Here is a 17,121-nt window from a genome sequence, read left to right as displayed (position 1 = left end):
GGCTTCAGACTTGGGCTGGCCTATGGTACTTTTGGGATATCCATGTGGCAGTGGTTTGCAGGCAGATTTGCGGCTCAGAGAGGAGGTCAGAAATGAAAATGTAAATGTAAATTACATTACATTTATCACAAATGTAAATTTGCGAGTCATCTGCATGTGGGTGAAAACTGAAGCCATGGGTGTGATGAGATTTCCTCATGAGAATACACAGTGAGAAGAGGAGTCTGGGAGAGAACCCTGAGGAGCACAAACCACGACAGAAGAAGGAACAGGAAGTGGGTTCCTTCCTTGGGCATAGGAAGGTGAGGCTGCAAAGATGCTGGACAGAGCAGCCAGACAGGGCAGAGGAGAGCCGGAGTTGCATCCTGGAGGGCTTCCTTTGAGAGAGCTGTGAAAAGCAGATTGGACGATATGCTAATTGAGGTGCTCTGGGCTGCAGGTAACAGGGACACAGGCTTTTGCATCTCTGCTCTGCTGTCTAGGCTGTGTGGGCTTCGTGCTAGGGCTGGTTCCCTTTAAGGTCACAAGATGACATATTAGATGTTTATAAAATGTTGATCTAGAGTGGGTTCTGTTCCCTGGAACTGAAACAAATGTAATTGATACAACAGCCAATCAGGGGCAGTGTGTAGCTACGGAGAACTGAGGGTGGATGGCTATGGAAGGCATCAGGTGTCTGGGCCCCTCAAACCTGCTTTGGAAACTTTGTAGGGGATTTCCACACTGCTGTCATTGCTGGAGACACCTGGCACATAGCTCAGGATGCAGCCAGCCTGTCCAGAGGTGTGTGAAAGGAAAGATGGACAGGTTCTAAAAGTGCAAGGAATTCCCTGGCAGTCCAGTGGTTAGGACTCTGTGCTCTCGCTGTCGAGGTTCGATCTGGGTTCGATCCCTGGTCTGGAACTAAGATCCCACAAGCCGTGCTGCGTGGCCAAAAAAAAAAAAAAAAAAAAAAAAAAAAAATGCTGAGTGCACTGCCTACAAAAGGAAGAAAACCGAAGGGAGATGGAGTTCCATTCCCAAGCCCCCAGCCTGGCATCGGGCCCTCAAAGCACACAGCCCCCTCCCCCCACCCCGTGGGTCTGTGCTGGGGGTTGGAGTTAAGTGGCATGGTGCTAGTAGTCCCCAGGGAAGTTTTTAGTAAGGCAAAGGCAGGATTTGTATTTTGAAAGATCACCAAGCCCACTGGCAAGGAGGATGGACTGATTGTCCACTGTCTTCCTGAACAGTTTTGGTGACAGGTAGCTCACAGGCTCTAGGGGCAGCTCATTGTTTTGGGACAATGTTGCCTGCTGAACCAAAGTCAACCTTTTTGCATGCATGTACTTGCTGCTTGTATGACCACTAGGGCTGGCCAGAACCCCCACACCCAGAGCAGCAGAGGGTGAAGTGGGGAAGGATATAGGGGTTGTAAACTGGCTGTCGGGACCAATCTGACCCACGGTTATATTTGTTTGGCAGGTGCAGTTAATTTGAATTGCAGTTCTTTAAGGTGAGACCCGCTGTTTCCTGTCAGTCACAGGCACAACCGTCCCCTAATGTCTTAGGGCGACGTGCTTCATTCCCTTATGTTATTAACCTGGGTCTTGAACCCTTTCAGTTCGCAACCCCAGTATTTGAGGACTGTTTAGGACTGAGGATGCCTGGGACCTCGTGGATGTCAAGGGACCCCTGGAACTGTGTGACTGCTGGTGGCAGCTACAGGCTGGTCAGACTACAGGGAGGGAAATTGAGTGGAAAAAAATCTGGCTGCCTCTCAGATGCCCCCCGCCCAAACCCGTCCCCATCACAAGGTCTAGAGGCACTGGTGAGTGGCCAAAGTCCCTTTAATATCCCTGAATTGCCTTACAGGTAATACTGCTGGAGGTGAGGAAGGGATGGGGGTCTGGGGTAGGAGACGGGGGAGGAGGAGGGAGGGAGAGCGCCAAGCGCTCATACAAAATATGGCCAAAAGGCTTAGCATGCATGGAAAATTATTGCTGTCGGAAGTTCCTATTTACAGGATCAACACCCTTCGTAATTGATTCTGAAACCCCTCTCCCTTTCCGCATCCCTGCCGCCTCGCTTCCCCGGGTGGGCCTGGAGCGGAGAAGCCCTAGAGAAGTGCCCCTGCTCCAGGGGCCCCTCCAGCCTCCACCCTCCTTCGCGGCTCAGGGGAGAGGGGGAGGGTCCGAGAGTCCGGGACTCCTGCCCCGAGCTGAGCGCCTAGAGATGGGGCAGAGGCGTGTGCTTAAAGCAGAGGGGGCCAGGGTCCGCGAGCGTGGAGGTGTGTGCTTCGGTCCTCGCCCGGGCATGCAGAAGCGCGGCGGGGGAGGTAGTGGCGGCCAATGGGGGCAGCTGGCAGCCCCGGCCCCTCTGCCCGGGAGAGTTGCATAGACGTGGCCGGGAGGGAGCGCTCCTCCCGTGGAGCGGACCGGGCCGGAGGCCCCAGCGGGTCCGGGGCTCAGTCGGTCCCTGGAACCTGGGGTCCCTCGAGAAGAGGAATAAATAGGAAACATATCGAGGAGGCTCCTCCCTCCGGTCTCCCTGGAGTGGGAATAGAAGGCTCAGGAGGATGAGGACCTGCCCCATGACTGGGCCTCCTGATGTCCCCCATCCCCCAGTTGAGGGTCATCAGGCTATCCCTCCCATTCTCGCGCCCCCTTCCCCAGCAAGTTCAGGCTCTGATGAGGGTGGGGCTTCTCCCTCACTCCCTGAAATGGGGTGTGTTGGGGTGGCGGGCAGCCCTCTATGGCCTTTGCTGCCCCTCTCCTTGCTTGGCTCCCTGACCTCCCAGTCCAGCTGGGAAAGCCAGACCATCCCTGGTGAGGCCAAGAGATTAAATAGAATAATAAATAGATAAATCAATAAATACACAAATAAACTGGAGAGGCCCAGCTGGATGGGGAGAAGGGCATTTGTGAGGTGCCCCAGACCTCACCCCAACGAGTAAGGAGGGGTACCTGTAGTCCTGTGGGTGGGGAAAGTGCTCAGAGAATCTGGGGAGAGGCTGTCCTGGGGTGAGAGAGGGGCTACATTAGGGGGCAGGGCCCTGAACTGCCCCTCAAGTCTGCCCCAGGTCAGGTGAACTCAGAGGGGTGAGAGCTGCTAGTGGAATGAGGGATCTGGAGAGAGTAGGGGTGGGGATGGGTGAGAAGGCCCCCCGAGGATGAAGAAGGTGGGGTGGTGGTGTGTGAATGGCTGGACCTAAAGCTGAGGTGAGGAGGGGATCAGGGACAGAGTGGGGACTCCAAGAGGAGTGAAGATTAGATCCCTCAGGCCTGTGTCCTGGTGTGGATGGGGCATCCACTGCAGGCGTGAGTCAAAGGGGGTTTAGGCCTTACATTGGGGGCTCCAGTAGAGAACCGGTCTGAGACTCAGCTCAGAAATGAGAGGAAAGATCTGCAAGTTAGAAGGGGAGAGGTGCAGAGTCTGGGGGGGGGGGGAAGGGGGGAGAAAATTCCGGCTCTAGGGCCCGGGAAAGGTGCGGACCTGGTGCCTGAGTTGGGAGCCTTGAGGGCGTGGACAAGGGGTCAAGGTCCGAATCTTGGTAGCCGGTAAGGACGATGTGGGTCGGGATGTACTGGGGAAGTCAGTGCCGGAAGCAAGTTCTGGGTTAGGGGTGGAGAGAAAAGTTCCGGTCTGGGAGCAGGGTCCCCACGAGGGGCGTGGGCAGGGGAACGCAGCTGGGGGACGCTGAGGGCGCAGGTGGGGGGGGGGCCCGGGAATGTCGGGAGGCTCAGCTGGCGAGGCCGGCGGGGGGTGGCGGGGGCGGCTCGGCCCCCTTGACGCAGGCGGCCTCGCAGTGCTTGTGGAGGTAGGACTTGAGCGCGAAGGTCTTGTCACACTGGCGGCAGCGGTAGTGCTTGAAGGCCGAGTGCGTCTGCATGTGCGCGCGCAGGTTGGAGCGGTCGGCGAAGGCCTTGCCGCAGTGCGCGCAGCCGAATGGCTTCTCGCCCGTGTGAGAGCGCATGTGGCCCTGCAGAAGCCAGGGCCGCGAGAAGGCCTTGCCGCACACGCCGCACTTGTGGCGCAGGTTGTGCGTGAGCACGTGCATGGCCAGCGCAGGCATGGACACGTAAGCCTTGCCGCACGTCGGGCACTTGCGCGCCAGCTGGCTGTCCAGGCTGCGGTGCGTCTGCTTGTGGCGGCTCAGGTTCGACGACGTAGCGTACGTCTTGCCGCACTCGGCGCACGCGTGCCGGTGCCCGCCGCCCGCCGGCGTCCCCGCGCGTCCCGCGCGTCCCCCAGCGCTTCCGGCGTCCCCCGCGCCCCCGGCATCCCCGCCGCCCCCGCCGCGCCGCCGGCGCGAGCGCCCGTCCGAGATGAAGAAGGCGTCCATGGAGTAGCTGTCGGTCACGGCCGCCTCCCCGCGGAAGTAGCGCGCCGACAGGCTGGACTGCGGGCTCTCGGGGTCGCTGTACTCCTCCGGCGCCGCCGGCGGGTACGCGGGCTCCGCCGGCCCCAGGTCCAGGCCCGGCTTCTGGTCCGCATCGTAGCTGCTGGGGGGCAGGCAGTGCGGGGCGTAACCTGGAGGGGGCGAGACGGAAGCGGGGAAGGTGAGGCGCCTGGGAGGCGTCCACGTGGCCGCTGTAGGGAAGTGACGGCTGCTTGTACGATAGCAGTCGCTGTCCTGCGCCTGTGCTCTGGGGGTCAGGCTGCCGAGTTCGGATCCTTCCTCCGTGGGCCGCAATAAAAATCACCCCACCCCACCCTCGTGGAGTGCGGTGAGGTCAAGTTCTACTGGCTTTGTGTTGACTGTCAAATGCTCACAGCCACGCAAGGAAGGTATTATTATTGCACCCACTTTACAGATAGAGAAACTGAGGCGTATAGTCTAAGCCCACAACTAGTAATTGATGGAGCCAGGATCCAAACCTTGGCAGCCTGACGCTAAAGTCCAGGCTTTCTTTATTCCAGCAACATTCTGCCGGTTCCAGTCCTAGGACTTACCTGAATCTCAGTTTCCTCATCTGCAAAATGGAGCTTATGATCGGACACTCCTTCCCAGGGTCTTTGGAAGGACTGAGTAAAGTGATGAGAATGATGAATTAAGCACTTCCCGTGCGCCAAGCTCTGCCGCCATGCTTTACACATGTTAACTCATTCAATCATCACAGACCCTATGAAGTAGATCCTGTTATAATCCCCATTTTACATATAAGGAAACTGAGAAAGAGAGAGAGAGAACACACAGGAATTGCTATATAAATGTTAGCTATTATAATTATGCTTTTTACTTGCTTGAAAAAGCGACTTCACTGAGGATTATTTAATTGTCTGCCTCCCCCACCAGGCTGTGAGCTTCCCGGATGGGATCTGTGTGCCTGGCTCAAAGGAGGTGTGCAAAGAATATATGTTGTATGAAAGGATCACAATCCTGTTAGACCCACCTCCCAGGGTTGCTGGGGGATTTAAAAGAGGTCACGTATGTGGCATGTAGATGCTCCAAGAAGGGAACTTCCTCGTACTTGCTCCCAAGCCTGCTTTGCTCCCTGGTCCACTAGAAGCCTTCTGGAGTTCCCCCGTGAGATTCGTTCCCGCCCCCCCACCCCCCACCCCTCGCTCCTCTCTAGAGTTGGACCAGAAATCCTTTCCATTTTGGGATCCAGTGACTGGTGGTGGGTGGGCCAGGGCATTCAACAGGGGCTTTCCAAGGGCAGGGGCCACCCTGATTTGTCTCTGCTTCCCTGGGCCTTGTGTGGTCCCAGCACCCTCCTTGAAGCCCCTGGGGCCTGGGCTCCCAGGAGAGTTTCTGTTGTAAGCAGGGAAGTGGATTCAGAGCTTTCGTCCCCTTAAACAGCCTGCCTGATTCAGCCTTCGCGCTTTTGCCTCTCATAGGGCACTTTGGGATGGTCACAGGGTGAAGTCTGTGTGCAGACTGTCCCCCAACCTGGAAGGCAATGGTGTACCCTTTCTTTCCCTCTGTCCCTTCAGCTGCCCACACAGGGTCCTCTGAACACAGAGATGATTGGGGATTGCGGGGGTGGAGGACTCAGTAGGGAGGGGCACTGTAGTCAGATGCAGAGAGGGCACTGGTGGTGGCAGCTTTATAATGGGGGGTGCTCAGCCTCTCAGCACCCCATCTTCCCCTCCTTTGGTCTGGAGGTACCCCTACCTCCCACTCCAGGAATCAGGCCTGGTACTAAAGCCCCAAAATGTTCAGGGAGTATTGTTTCAGACTGAGTTGAATACCTGTTGGGCATACCCAGACTCCCTCTTTCTCCTTCTGTATTTCTTCCTGTTGTAATTACTGATGATAATGGTAATACTAGCTGATATTTACAGAGCACTTCCTAAGTGCCAGGCTCTGTGCAAAGTACTTCACTCCCATCACCTCGCTGAATCATCGCAAAAATACCTGTGTTACAGATAAGGAAAACTGAGGTTCAGAGTGGTAGTGGTACTTGCTTGCTCAGGTGGTACTTGCTCAAGTGGTAGTGGTACCACTTGCTCAAGTGGTACCACTCTTGTACTGAGGTTCAGAGTGGTAGTGGTACTTGTTCCACCACTACCACTTGCTCAAGTGGTAGTGGTGGAACAAGAGTTGGAACCCACTGCACTGCTCCTTCTGTTTTCCACATGCTGGGAGGTCCCTGAGGAAGGGGCCATGGCTGGGTTGTTCACCTCCTATCCCCAGTGCCCCAGCTAGTGGACACTTGATAAGTATTTGTGAAACGGGTGGTGAATGGGAGATAAAGATTTGCCAGGCCAGCCTCAATCCCCGGCCCAGCAGGGTCTGCCATAGACCATTCTGTCTCCTTGGTCTTGGGACAACTTGATTCCCGACACTGATTGTAGCTGGGTGACCTGGAGCAAGTTGTGCATCTTTCTGCATCTCTGCTCCTTTCTCTGGGTATGGGGATAGTATAGAATGCATTTGGGGGGGGTCACTGATCATGTGGCCAGTGCCTTGCATGTGCTGTTATTAAGGAAGGATGGCATATTGGTTAAGAGCACAATTTTGGCACCAGACTACCTGGATTGGGTTCCAGTTTTACTATTCCCAGTTGTGTGATCTTGGACAAACTGACCTCTCTGTGCCTCTGTTTCCCCAGCTGTGAAATGGGGGAAAATAAAAGCACCTAACTCATACAGTTTGCAGTGCAGAGTCCGTGAATAAGCAAACAATAAGTGAAAAGTGAACAAATAATAACCAACACTCCTGGAGCACTTATATATCAGATACTATTTAAAAGCTCTACACACGAATGCATCCCACCCTCATGACTCTGAGGTTGGTACCATCTTACAGATGAGGAAACTGAGGCATAAGGTAGTTAGGTAACGTGCCCGAGGTTGCACAGCTAGTAACTGAGAGACAGGATTCCAACCCAGTGCCTGGCACATGTTGGCTGTTATTATGAATAATAATAACAAATCTCCCCGGATGGGTTTCTGTGCTGCAGTTTTCTTGGCAACTGCACAGACACATTTTGCAGCTCCAACCTGGGCCACTGTTTCCTCACCCAAGATGTGTAATTTCTGGTTCATGGTCTGGTGAGAAAAATTCTGGTGACCCACGTTGGTAGGAGCTCAGTGGACCGGGCAGTCCTCGCTGCAGCAGGGCCCTCTTTCCGTGGTTCCCTCTGGTGGTGGCCTGTAGTACTGCAGCACCTTTCTCTTGTCGCTTGGAATTTCTATATATTGTAGAAATAGGGGCGCCTCAAACAAAGGCTCCTCCTCAGCTTAGGGACGGATGTGAAATTGCCTTCCAGACGGGAACTGTGGGGCCAGACATGATGGCCAGCAGCTGCGGAGTTTGGCATGGGTTGTGGGGTGGGAGTGGAGGGTTGTATGAGAATTTATGTGGTCATGTTGGCAGAGGTGGTTCTAACTTACTTTGTGACCTTGGTCAGGTTGCTTAACCTTTCTGGACTCTGCCTCTACCAGAAGAAGGTTGACTGGGATGCTCTAAAAACACTCTTTGCGTCGTGGCTGAATAGACCCCTCAATGATGCCCATTGTCCTGTCCCCCATCCCCCAACCCCCGTCAACTCCACCTCATTCTCAGATCCACAGACCTTTCCCTACCTATGTGACCTCGGGCAGGTTATTTAACCTTTTTGTGCCACATCTGTATAAAGGAACTCATAATAGGATTGAATGAATTAATGGTGTAAAATACTTAGTACAATGCCTAGCACACAGTAGCCTCTCAATTTTATTGTCATTATTATTGTCACTACATCTCCTAGTGATATCCTTCTAATCTGCTAGAGAGTGAAAGGGACACACATGGGTATCTTAGGCTGCTGTGTGACCTTGGGCAAACAACCTCACCTCTCTGGGCCTCAACCCTGGAGAATCCTTTAGGACACTATAGGCAATGCTCTTCTGACTCCGTGCGTGGAACTCAGACAAGTTTTGGGTGCCTTCCTCTGCCTTACAGGTGACTGTAGAAGGCTGAGCTGCTGGTCCCCCAGCCAACAGGGTGAGAGAGGCCTCTCTTGTTTGGGTCCAGATAGAGGCAGGGAGGCCCCGGGACTCAGAGAGAAGAGACTTGGCTCTCATCCTGGCTCTTTTACTCATACTCCAGCTGTGTGACCATGGGCAAGTCACAAGGCCTCTCTGGGCTCCAGTGGCCCATTTGAGGGATAGGGAACAGAGCTACTCCTGTGACGTGGGGCTATAGGGAAGGCTTAGAAACACTTCGGAGATGTAGAGATGTCATGTACATGTCACCTGAGAATGACTTTTGGTTTTCCCTACTCAAAAGTCTTGATATTTTAGACTGAAGGTCCAGAATACATTTTTTAAAAATTCTGCAAGGGAAAAAAAATTCTGCAAGGGAATTTTATGAGAAATCAGGTGCTGGGTGCTTTGCAGACATTGTCTCTTCCAATTGTCTGACCCCTTGGGATGAGGGTGGGGGCATCTCTGAGAAGTACTTCTGCTCCTACTGCTTCCAGCTACCCCTGCGCCCTCTCCGTGTGCCAGGCAGTGCGCCAAGCCCAGAGGCCCAGAGAGGGGAGAGGAGTTGCCAAGGTCACTGGAGGAGGAGTAAGACTCAAAACCCTCCAGAGTCTGTGTTTTTTTCCAAAACCCCTGAGCAGGCATGGAGACCTGCTAGGGGAGGGAAGATTTTCAATTGGTGGGAGGAAAGGGTGGTGGGTTTCTTCAAATACTACCACCCAGCTGGCCTGTGTCTGATGGGATGATGGGGAATTGGGGGTGGGGAGAAGCTATTCTTCTAGAAAATGCACCAGCCCTTTGTAAGTCTTTGTAAATGATCAATAAAAGTAATGACTAACAAACACTTATTGAGCACTTACTGTGTACAAGGCACCCTGCTTGGTGTTTTATGCACATTAGTTGTGTCTAAGGGAATGTGGTGGTCACTTGCCCCGGTGCCCTAGTTCTACGGAAGCTGAAGCCCAGAGAGGAGACTTTACCAGATCACAAAGCAAGTTCACACCAGAGCTAGGCTGGCCTCCTGACTCCCAGGCCAGTGTTCTTTCTCCCAGTCTCTCTCAGATTCCCAGTGTTGCAAACTTCCTCCAGGGAATTTCCAGCCCAAATCCCACTTCCCTGTCTCAAGATGAGCAGAAGAAGAGAGGGGCCTAGTAACGGGCCAGCTTCCCAGGTGGCCCACTTTCCTGAGGAGGGCCAGGCCCTGCTAGGTGGGGGGCTGGAGGGGCTGCTGCACGAGTTTATTTAGAGCTGTGTCTTGCTGTGCCAGGGCCTCGGGCCTCGAGAATCAGCTCCAGCCAGCTGAGCAGAAAGCCAGGTCTGTCAGCAGCAAAGCAGGATAAAAATAGTTTCTCCTGTCTGCTCACAGAGCTGGGCAAAGGGGCTGGTACCTCCCCCTCCCCTTATTATAGCATCTTTGTTAGCGGTTCCCTGGGCACTGGACCAGAAATGACACCCACCTCCTCCAAGGGCCTGGCAGCTGGTACACCTGCCCACTGGGGAGGGGGGGGGTCCCTGAGTCCAGATGAGTGGTGGGCAGAGTGAGGTCTGGCCCAACATAACCAGGGCTGTAGGGTGCGGGGCTCGTGCCCACTGACTCAGACCCAGGGAGTGTTGAGAGGATTCCAGGGCCCCTCCCCACCATCCCTCCCTCCTGAAATCCCCCATATTCTGCTTTTTCCTGACTGTGACCCAATTCCCGTGGCCCACAGGGAGGTCCACAGCTCTGCGGGAATCAATAGGAAAGATTTTTTAAGGGGTTGTGGAGATAGGCATGGTGGCTACGGGTCTGGAGTTGCCCAGCACTGGTTGGTGGAGCAGCCTCCTGCTCCCTGCAGGGTGTCTCTGGGGCCCTTTCTGGGCCTCCTCGGGGCTGGCTGTCATGCATAATGCACATTGTCTCTCCAGACCCCCTGCTTTTCTGCCCTACCCTCTCTGTGCCCCAGAAGGTGCCCATGCCAACTTCCCTTCCTAGCCAAAGGCTGGCAGTGGACACTTCATCCCAGGGGAGCCCACAGCTGGAAGGAGGCCAAGAGTTCTGGGGGGCTCGTCTCTCTCAGCAGCGTCTTGCATGCCCCCCAGAGGGCCTCCAGGCTGTGGGGATCCCTGGAACATGTAGATGAAGGACCCCAGGGAGGGGTGATGCGGTCTGCCATTTATGCCCTTGTCATCTCGGGCAAGTAATCTCTCTGGCCTCAGGTTTGCCTCTGGCAGTTGAAGCTAACCTTCCTCAGCACTCTGCTCTCACTGCCATTTGCCCACTGTGTGTGTGTGTGTGTGCGTGTGTGTGTGTGAGTGAGAGATGGGGATGTATAAATTGCTGTGCTGCCACAGGGACTTGATGTACTCTCCTGTCCTCTCTCAGAAGCCACAAACTGAGACTGTCTGAAGAGTGGACACTCCGTCTGGGCCCCTCATGTCCCCCTTGTGACCCCAGGCTTTAGGGGGGACCAGGGGCCCCAGATTCAGTATCCCACGTGGACCCTGTTGTTCCGCATTCCCAGTGACTAATTCTTAGGAAAATCAGATTTTTTGGGTCCCTAGAAGGTCAGAGCTGAAAGAGATCAAGTTTGACTGCTTCTTTTCATAAGAGAGAAACTGGGGCTCGGGTAAGGGAAGATTAGTTCAGAGCCACAGAGAAAGCTGATGGTGGCTCTAAGACGTGAACCAGCCAGCCTTGAGAATAGACCTGGACATGACCTTGGACTAGAAATTGGATCTGGATCCTGATCCTGGAGACTGAACGTTGACCCGGACATGGATTGAAACTTGAACTTGGACATGGATTTGTTCTGAATTTTGGAGTGGACCTGTAACCTGGGACATTGACCTTGGACCTAGACTTTAGACCTTGTCCTAGACCTAAGATTGGACATGGACATTGGACCTGGACATTGGACTGGACGTTGGACATGGACTTTGAACCTGGACCTCTGACATGTCTCTGATCTTGACATTGGACCTGGACCAAGACCAAGATGCCCGGGGTAGAACACGCATATGGGCCTGCTGTGTGTCCTTGGGTACCTCCTCAGCCATCTCTGGGCTCCATCTGCCAAGGGATTGGGGCTACCCTTTTGCATCCCTGCTCCCCAAATGGGCTTTCTGAAGTGTGGGGTAGATGTGTGGCAGTTGGGGACTTTCAGCCAGGTTCCCAGGCCTGGCCTGGAGCGACTCCCCGGAGCCATCAGAGGGGGTAAGCAGAAGCGGGTGCTGGTATAATGTGGTCACTAGATAAGCCTATGGGCAGAAGTAGGAGCGCTTCCTCAGCTGCTGGGGAGGCTTAATGTAGCTGCAGAGGGCAGACAAGTGCGTTATTGGATTGGCATTGATCCCTCATCTGCCTGGGTCAGATGCACTCTGAAGGAGTTATGGGGGCAGGATGGGGTGGGGGTGCAGAGGAAGGAGGACCTGGCATCCAGCTGGACTTCAGAGTTAGGGTGTGAGGAGAGGTAGACGTCCACCGGTCCATGGAGACCACTGCTATGCAGAGGGATGGGCAGCAGCCTACACTGAGGTGGCCGAATCCCTAGCATTCCCCGGGATGGGGGCCTAGGCCTGGGAAGGGGCGGGCTTCGTAGAGGTGGAGGGTGAGGTTCTGACAGGGTTAGGAGGATGTGAGTTGGCATCTCACCGAGAGATGGAATCTGTTCTCGGAATCACCCAAGGGAGAGGAGGGGAAGGGAAGGCTCCGTGGAGGCAGAAAGCAGTGGAGGACGCAGGAGGAGAGGAGGAGGCCTCGCACTGGAGAGGACGGCGGAATTAGATCTGCTCTCCCTTCTTCGGGGAGCTCCGCAGAGAGACCTGGAAGCTTCCCCATTTGTGGGGCTTCTCCTTCCCTATTTAGGGGTTCTGTGCATTCAGGGGGAGGCTGGAGACCAGATGCACCTGCCACACCCTCTGGCCAGCCCATGGAGGCTGAGAAGGAAGGGAGTAAGGAAGCAAAGAAGAGCGTTGCTGGTGTGTGTGTGTGTGTGTGTTTGTGTGTGTGTGTGTGTGGGTGTGTGAGTGTGTGTAGGAGGAGGAGTCCTCCAGGAATTCTCCAGCACTCCCAGCCTTTCCCTGAGCTGGGGGTACACGCTTTAATTTGGGGTCCTGCATCTTCATCAGTTAGGAGCCTGTGGTTCCCCTGACCTCCACATTCATAGGCTCCCTTCCCCAGATTCCCCTCCCACCAGTCTCATCCTGACCCTGCAGGGATGGCTTGTAAGAGGATCTTTCTAATAACTGGAACTATCTCCAGCCCCAGGCCCTCCCCCTTCCCTCCCTCCTTTCTCCTCTCCCCCCTTCTCTCCCTCACTCTCCTCACCTCCCCCCCCTTTCTCCTTGTTTACCCAGCACACTTACACACGCTGAGAGAGAAAAACGTCAGCTCAGCAATTTTTCACACTTCCCTCAAATGCTCAGCAAGGTTATTTCCGGCAGAACGGAGACAACGGACCGCTAGGAGCCGGCAGGCTCTCTGAGGACCCCCAGCACCCCTACCCACCCGTGCAGTGAGGGAGCCTTCACTTCCCAATCTGGCCACACCCCAGGGGTGGAAGAGGCCCCCGATAACAGAACAAGGCAGACCCTGTGTTCCCTGGCCATACCAGAGCTTGAAGGGTCACCCCCTGGTCTCCGACACTAACCATTTACTGCAGACACTGCCAGGGCACCCAGGTCAGGGTGCCTGTCCTCAGCATGGGGCAGCTTGCAGAGACTGAAGCCAAGAAAAACGCCTGGCCTCAGAAACTCTGCCACCCTCAGCCAGACATCAGATGGTAAATGGAGCCCTACAGAAACCCTGACAATGGCCCCCTGCATTCTCTTAGACCCACATCCAGTCATCTCCTCTGCCTCCCAACCCAAACTTGACCTTCACAGAAGCTGAGCTTGTCAAAGTTGGAAGGATACTTAGATCATGCCATCCAAACTCTTTCACTGCTGAGGAGGCAGAGGACCAGAGAAGGGAAGGCACTTGCCCAAGGTCACAGAGCAAGTCAGAGATCTAAAGCCCAGGCCTCCCAAGAGTTCCAGACCACATATCAGACTATCAGGACAGCCTCAGGATTCCCCAGAGGGAGCTGGTCTGGAGCCCTTTGGGGAAAGGGCCAAGGACAGGGATGGTTCTAGGGTATCAAAGCTGGTAGAACATCCCTGCTGATGGCTTTGCCCTTACCCTGCTTCCCACCATTCACTCAGGGGCTCCTTTCAAAGCTTTTTTGGACTGAATTCAAGGCAAGGCGTTCCTGCCTCCCTCCTGAGGAACAGTCTGCAGTTTTGGCTGTGCATGAGACATTCTCTGGGCTTCTCTAGGTATTCTCAGCTGGCCTGGGACAGGACCAAGGGGGACTCGGCGGGCAGAAGCCCAGGGCTTTGTGTCAGTTCCCCAAGGGATCCACATCCCAGGCTTGCAGCCATTTCCATTTCTACCCAGGTCCCCAGCCCTGGCATGGCCCAGGTCTACCCTCTGTCCTGCCAGCACTCAGATAAGCCCAGCCATATCCCTGGGCTTCAGTCCTCAACCCCAAGAGGTCCTGGGGTCAAGAAAAGAGGACAGTAGAATATGAGACATGTGGGCAAAGAAAAAGGGAGGTTGATTCTCTTGGGGATCTGGGGGAGGCCAGGAGATGAGGGGCTGTAGCTGTATCCCTGATCACTCCCTAATTTCTTTGACCTTGATGAGGTCACAGAGCCTTTTACCCAGCGCCCTCTTGCTACCTGGCTTGGCAGAGTGATGGAATGTGGGTGAAGTGCTTGGAAATCCCTGAGGCAGAAGCTCCCACCCTCCTGCCTTTGCCATCTCAGCTTCCCCCCTCTTCTTCAGTCCTTTCTTCTCTCCTTTTTCTCTCCCCTCCTCTCCCCTTTTCTCTCTCTCTCTCACACACACACACCCCAAAGCTGATGCCACATGTGATGTCAGATTTCTTACTGCCAAAGGGATGCCCCCACTCCAGACACCTGTCCTGGTGGGGACCATCAGAGGAGAACCCCTTTGTGATCCCCTTCATGGGGGATGGGGTCCACAGAAGCAATCTCTGATTTTTCTCCACACCCTCCAGAGATCACCCCCTTCTGGGCCTGAATGACCTCTCGTCCCCCAAACCCTTGTCCCTACAAGGCACTTGCTCTGAAAAGAAATAGAGTGTGTTGGGGGTAGGGGACTGACAAAAAACAGCAGGGCTGGCTCTGGAGGGGAGTGAGAAACTGGAGGGGGAGGGAGTGCAGCTCAGGAGACCAGGAGCCACTTTGGGGGAACCCCTCCTAGAAATTCCCTCTTCCTCTCAGTCCCCAGGACAGGCCCAGCCTTTGGCAGGCATGCGGCTGAGGGTAACAAAAGAGTTGCCGAGAGAGGGGCCCGAGAACACTTGTCTGGCATCGCCAGGGGGAGTAGGCTTGAAGGGAGAGAGGGTGCCCCCAGCCACCCCCAGGGAACCAGCCCTATTTCCCCAGGGATTGGTAGTCCAGGCCGGTTTACCTTCCCCATCAAGGGAGCACTCTCGGGCAACCAGCCTCCTTCCCTCAACCACGGAGAGGGGACCCTCAGATTGCCTTATGCATTAGCCCCCCAGCACTAGCCCTTCATGGGCACCTCTCTCTCTCCATTCTCTCACCACCCCTCACTCTGGCACCAATCTAGGGCCACAACTTTCAAAGTCCGGGCAGGCGCTTGATGGCGGGATGGGCCGACCCTGCGACTTTCCCTTTGTACGGACCTGGCCCGTGCCCCGCCCGCCCAGCCCTTGGGAAGCCCGGGGGGCGCACACAGCCAGGGTCATCTCCTCCCGGGGTTCCCTACCGCGCGCACCCCTCCTCGTGGCCCGAGTTGGGGAGGGCCCGAACTCCCCTCCCCTCTTCTCCCCCACCCCCCCGCCGGGTCCCACTCACCGTTGTCCTCGGGCGGCCCCCGGGCGCCAGGCAGCACGTAGGCGGTCTCCAAGGGGTGATAGGTGGGGGCCGGCACCCCGCTGCACTGGAAGCCGTCCCCTTTGATCTTCTTTACCAGGAAGGAGCGGGGCATGGTGCGACTGGCGGGGGGCTCGGCGGGGGCACTAGCGAGGGGCCCCGGTGGGGGCAGGCGGCCAGCCGGGCGCGATTGGCTGGCTGTGCGGGGTTTCAGCACTGGACAGCTCCCAGCGGGCGGGCGGGCGGGCGGCCGAGCGGAGCCGGCACCGGTGGCGGCGGCCCCGGCTCTGGCTCTGGCTCCCGCTCGGGCTTGGCGGCGGCGGCGCGCAGACAGGCGATCGCTGGAGCTGTGCTCAGCACTCCGGCTGCCGGCTTTATATGGGACGCAGGCTGGAGGAGATCAGGTGGTCCCCTAGCAATGGAACTGTTCAGCGCTCTAATCCATCAAATGTCCCCCAGGACAATCGCTCCGCACACGTTCCCCTGAACCGGCGGCGGTGGGGGCAGGCCAGGCTCAGGGAGCAGCGGGCAGGCAGGAGGGGAGAAAGTGAGGGTGAGAAAGGCGCAGAGATACAGAGAGACGGAGAAAGGGGGGGAGGGAGACAAGGGGGAGAGAGAGAGAAGAGATACATAGAGAAAGACAGAGACGTACAGAGAAACGGAGACACACACACTGAAAGAGGTAGAAATAGGAGCAGAGAGACCAAGATAAGGACAAAAAGACACAAGAGAGAAACAGAGAGAAGAAAGGCAGAGATGGAGAGAAGTAGCAACACACACACCCACGGGAGAAAAAGAGAGCTCCAGATACACAAAAACAAAGCACCCCAGGGATGCAAAGAAAGGGAAAGAAAAGTGCAAGACAGAGAGAGAAAGAGAGGGGAGAGGAGGTAGAGTGGTCTGAGCAGGCGGGGTTCAGGCACATGGGGACAGGGAAGGGAATGCAAAGAAAAGAGTGCGAGCTCGCCAGTGGCGATCCTCCTGCCTCCAGCCCTCTCCCTGTCTCTCAATTTTGAAGGGGCTAGTTTGGACACTCAGCTTTAACTAGGGGAAGTCATCCCCCCACCCCAGCTTGATCTCCCACTGAAGCCCCCTGTTGGGTTTGGGGTTTAACTTTCTTCTTCCAGAACTGATGGGGGGAGCAAGTGCCCGACGCCGATGCCCAGCCCCGCTCAGCCAGTCCTGTTCCGGTGCCTAGCTCAGGCGCGCGCTGCAAGAGGAAGTGAAAATCGTCCAGTAATTAATTTCCCTGCTGCCGGGGGGGTGGTGGTTTTGACACATCCGAGGCTGTGTCTTTCCCTGAAGCGGGGAGCAGACAATAGAGACACGTGGACTGGGAAGGGAGAGGGGGGAAGGGAGGGGGAGTGGGGCTCCCGCTGGAACTCTTCGCAGGTCAGCTCCTTTGTCTCCAGGAGGATCTGAGCAGACCCCCCCCACCCAAATCCAGCCAAAACCTAGGGGAGCTCCCATATCTGGGCAGGACCAAGGAGCAGTAGAATGCAACCCCCTGACCAGAGAGGCTGCTTGGCAAAGTGCCATGGTGGTGGGCCGGCCTCAGCAAGTATGGGCTGTCCAGAGCACAACAGTCCCGGAATCAGACTCTAGGAATGCCAAGATCTCATTGGTTAACGGCATTCTGCTTATGGGATGCCAGGCTGATGCAGTGTGTATGTGCTTTTGGGACTGGGTCATCCAATACCAGTTGGGAGACTAAGACCCATGGAGGCTGAGAGAGGCCATGGAGGTGCCCAGGATCCCATAGTGAGTCAGCAAAAATTCCCAGAGACACCCCCCGCCCCGGCTTTTGGGCCCTCACACAATCTTTCAGTTGTCACTTAGAAA

The 17,121-nt window shown here is 55.7% G+C and overlaps 1 protein-coding gene and 1 long non-coding RNA gene across 2 annotated transcripts in view; one reads left to right on the top strand and one right to left on the bottom strand.

Annotated features, from left to right (window-relative positions):
- Window positions 1-17,121, top strand: part of LOC137207653 (uncharacterized) — a 33,912-nt gene that overhangs the window by 7,959 nt on the left and 8,832 nt on the right. The gene's annotated exons all lie outside the window — the stretch shown is intronic.
- On the bottom strand, window positions 1,820-16,452 carry SCRT2 (scratch family transcriptional repressor 2). Its single transcript, XM_067707731.1, has 2 exons — window positions 15,262-16,452; window positions 1,820-4,509 (listed from the first exon to the last, which is right to left on the bottom strand). The coding sequence occupies exons 1-2, from the start codon at window positions 15,392-15,394 to the stop codon at window positions 3,719-3,721; spliced, it is 924 nt and encodes a 307-aa protein (XP_067563832.1). The 5' UTR covers window positions 15,395-16,452; the 3' UTR covers window positions 1,820-3,718.

Source organism: Pseudorca crassidens, chromosome 15, assembly GCF_039906515.1.
Source record: "Pseudorca crassidens isolate mPseCra1 chromosome 15, mPseCra1.hap1, whole genome shotgun sequence".
In the NCBI taxonomy this organism is placed as follows: domain Eukaryota; kingdom Metazoa; phylum Chordata; class Mammalia; order Artiodactyla; family Delphinidae; genus Pseudorca; species Pseudorca crassidens.
This window is presented reverse-complemented; position numbering and strand designations above follow the sequence as displayed.

Excerpts from the sequence above, each read along its gene's own strand:
- SCRT2 (XM_067707731.1), bottom strand. The coding sequence starts at position 15,394 with ATGCCCCGCTCCTTCCTGGTAAAGAAGATCAAAGGGGACGGCTTCCAG. Across the intron at positions 4,510-15,261 it reads GGGGCCGCCCGAGGACAACG|GTTACGCCCCGCACTGCCTG; the intron begins GTGAGTGGGACC and ends CGCCCCCTCCAG.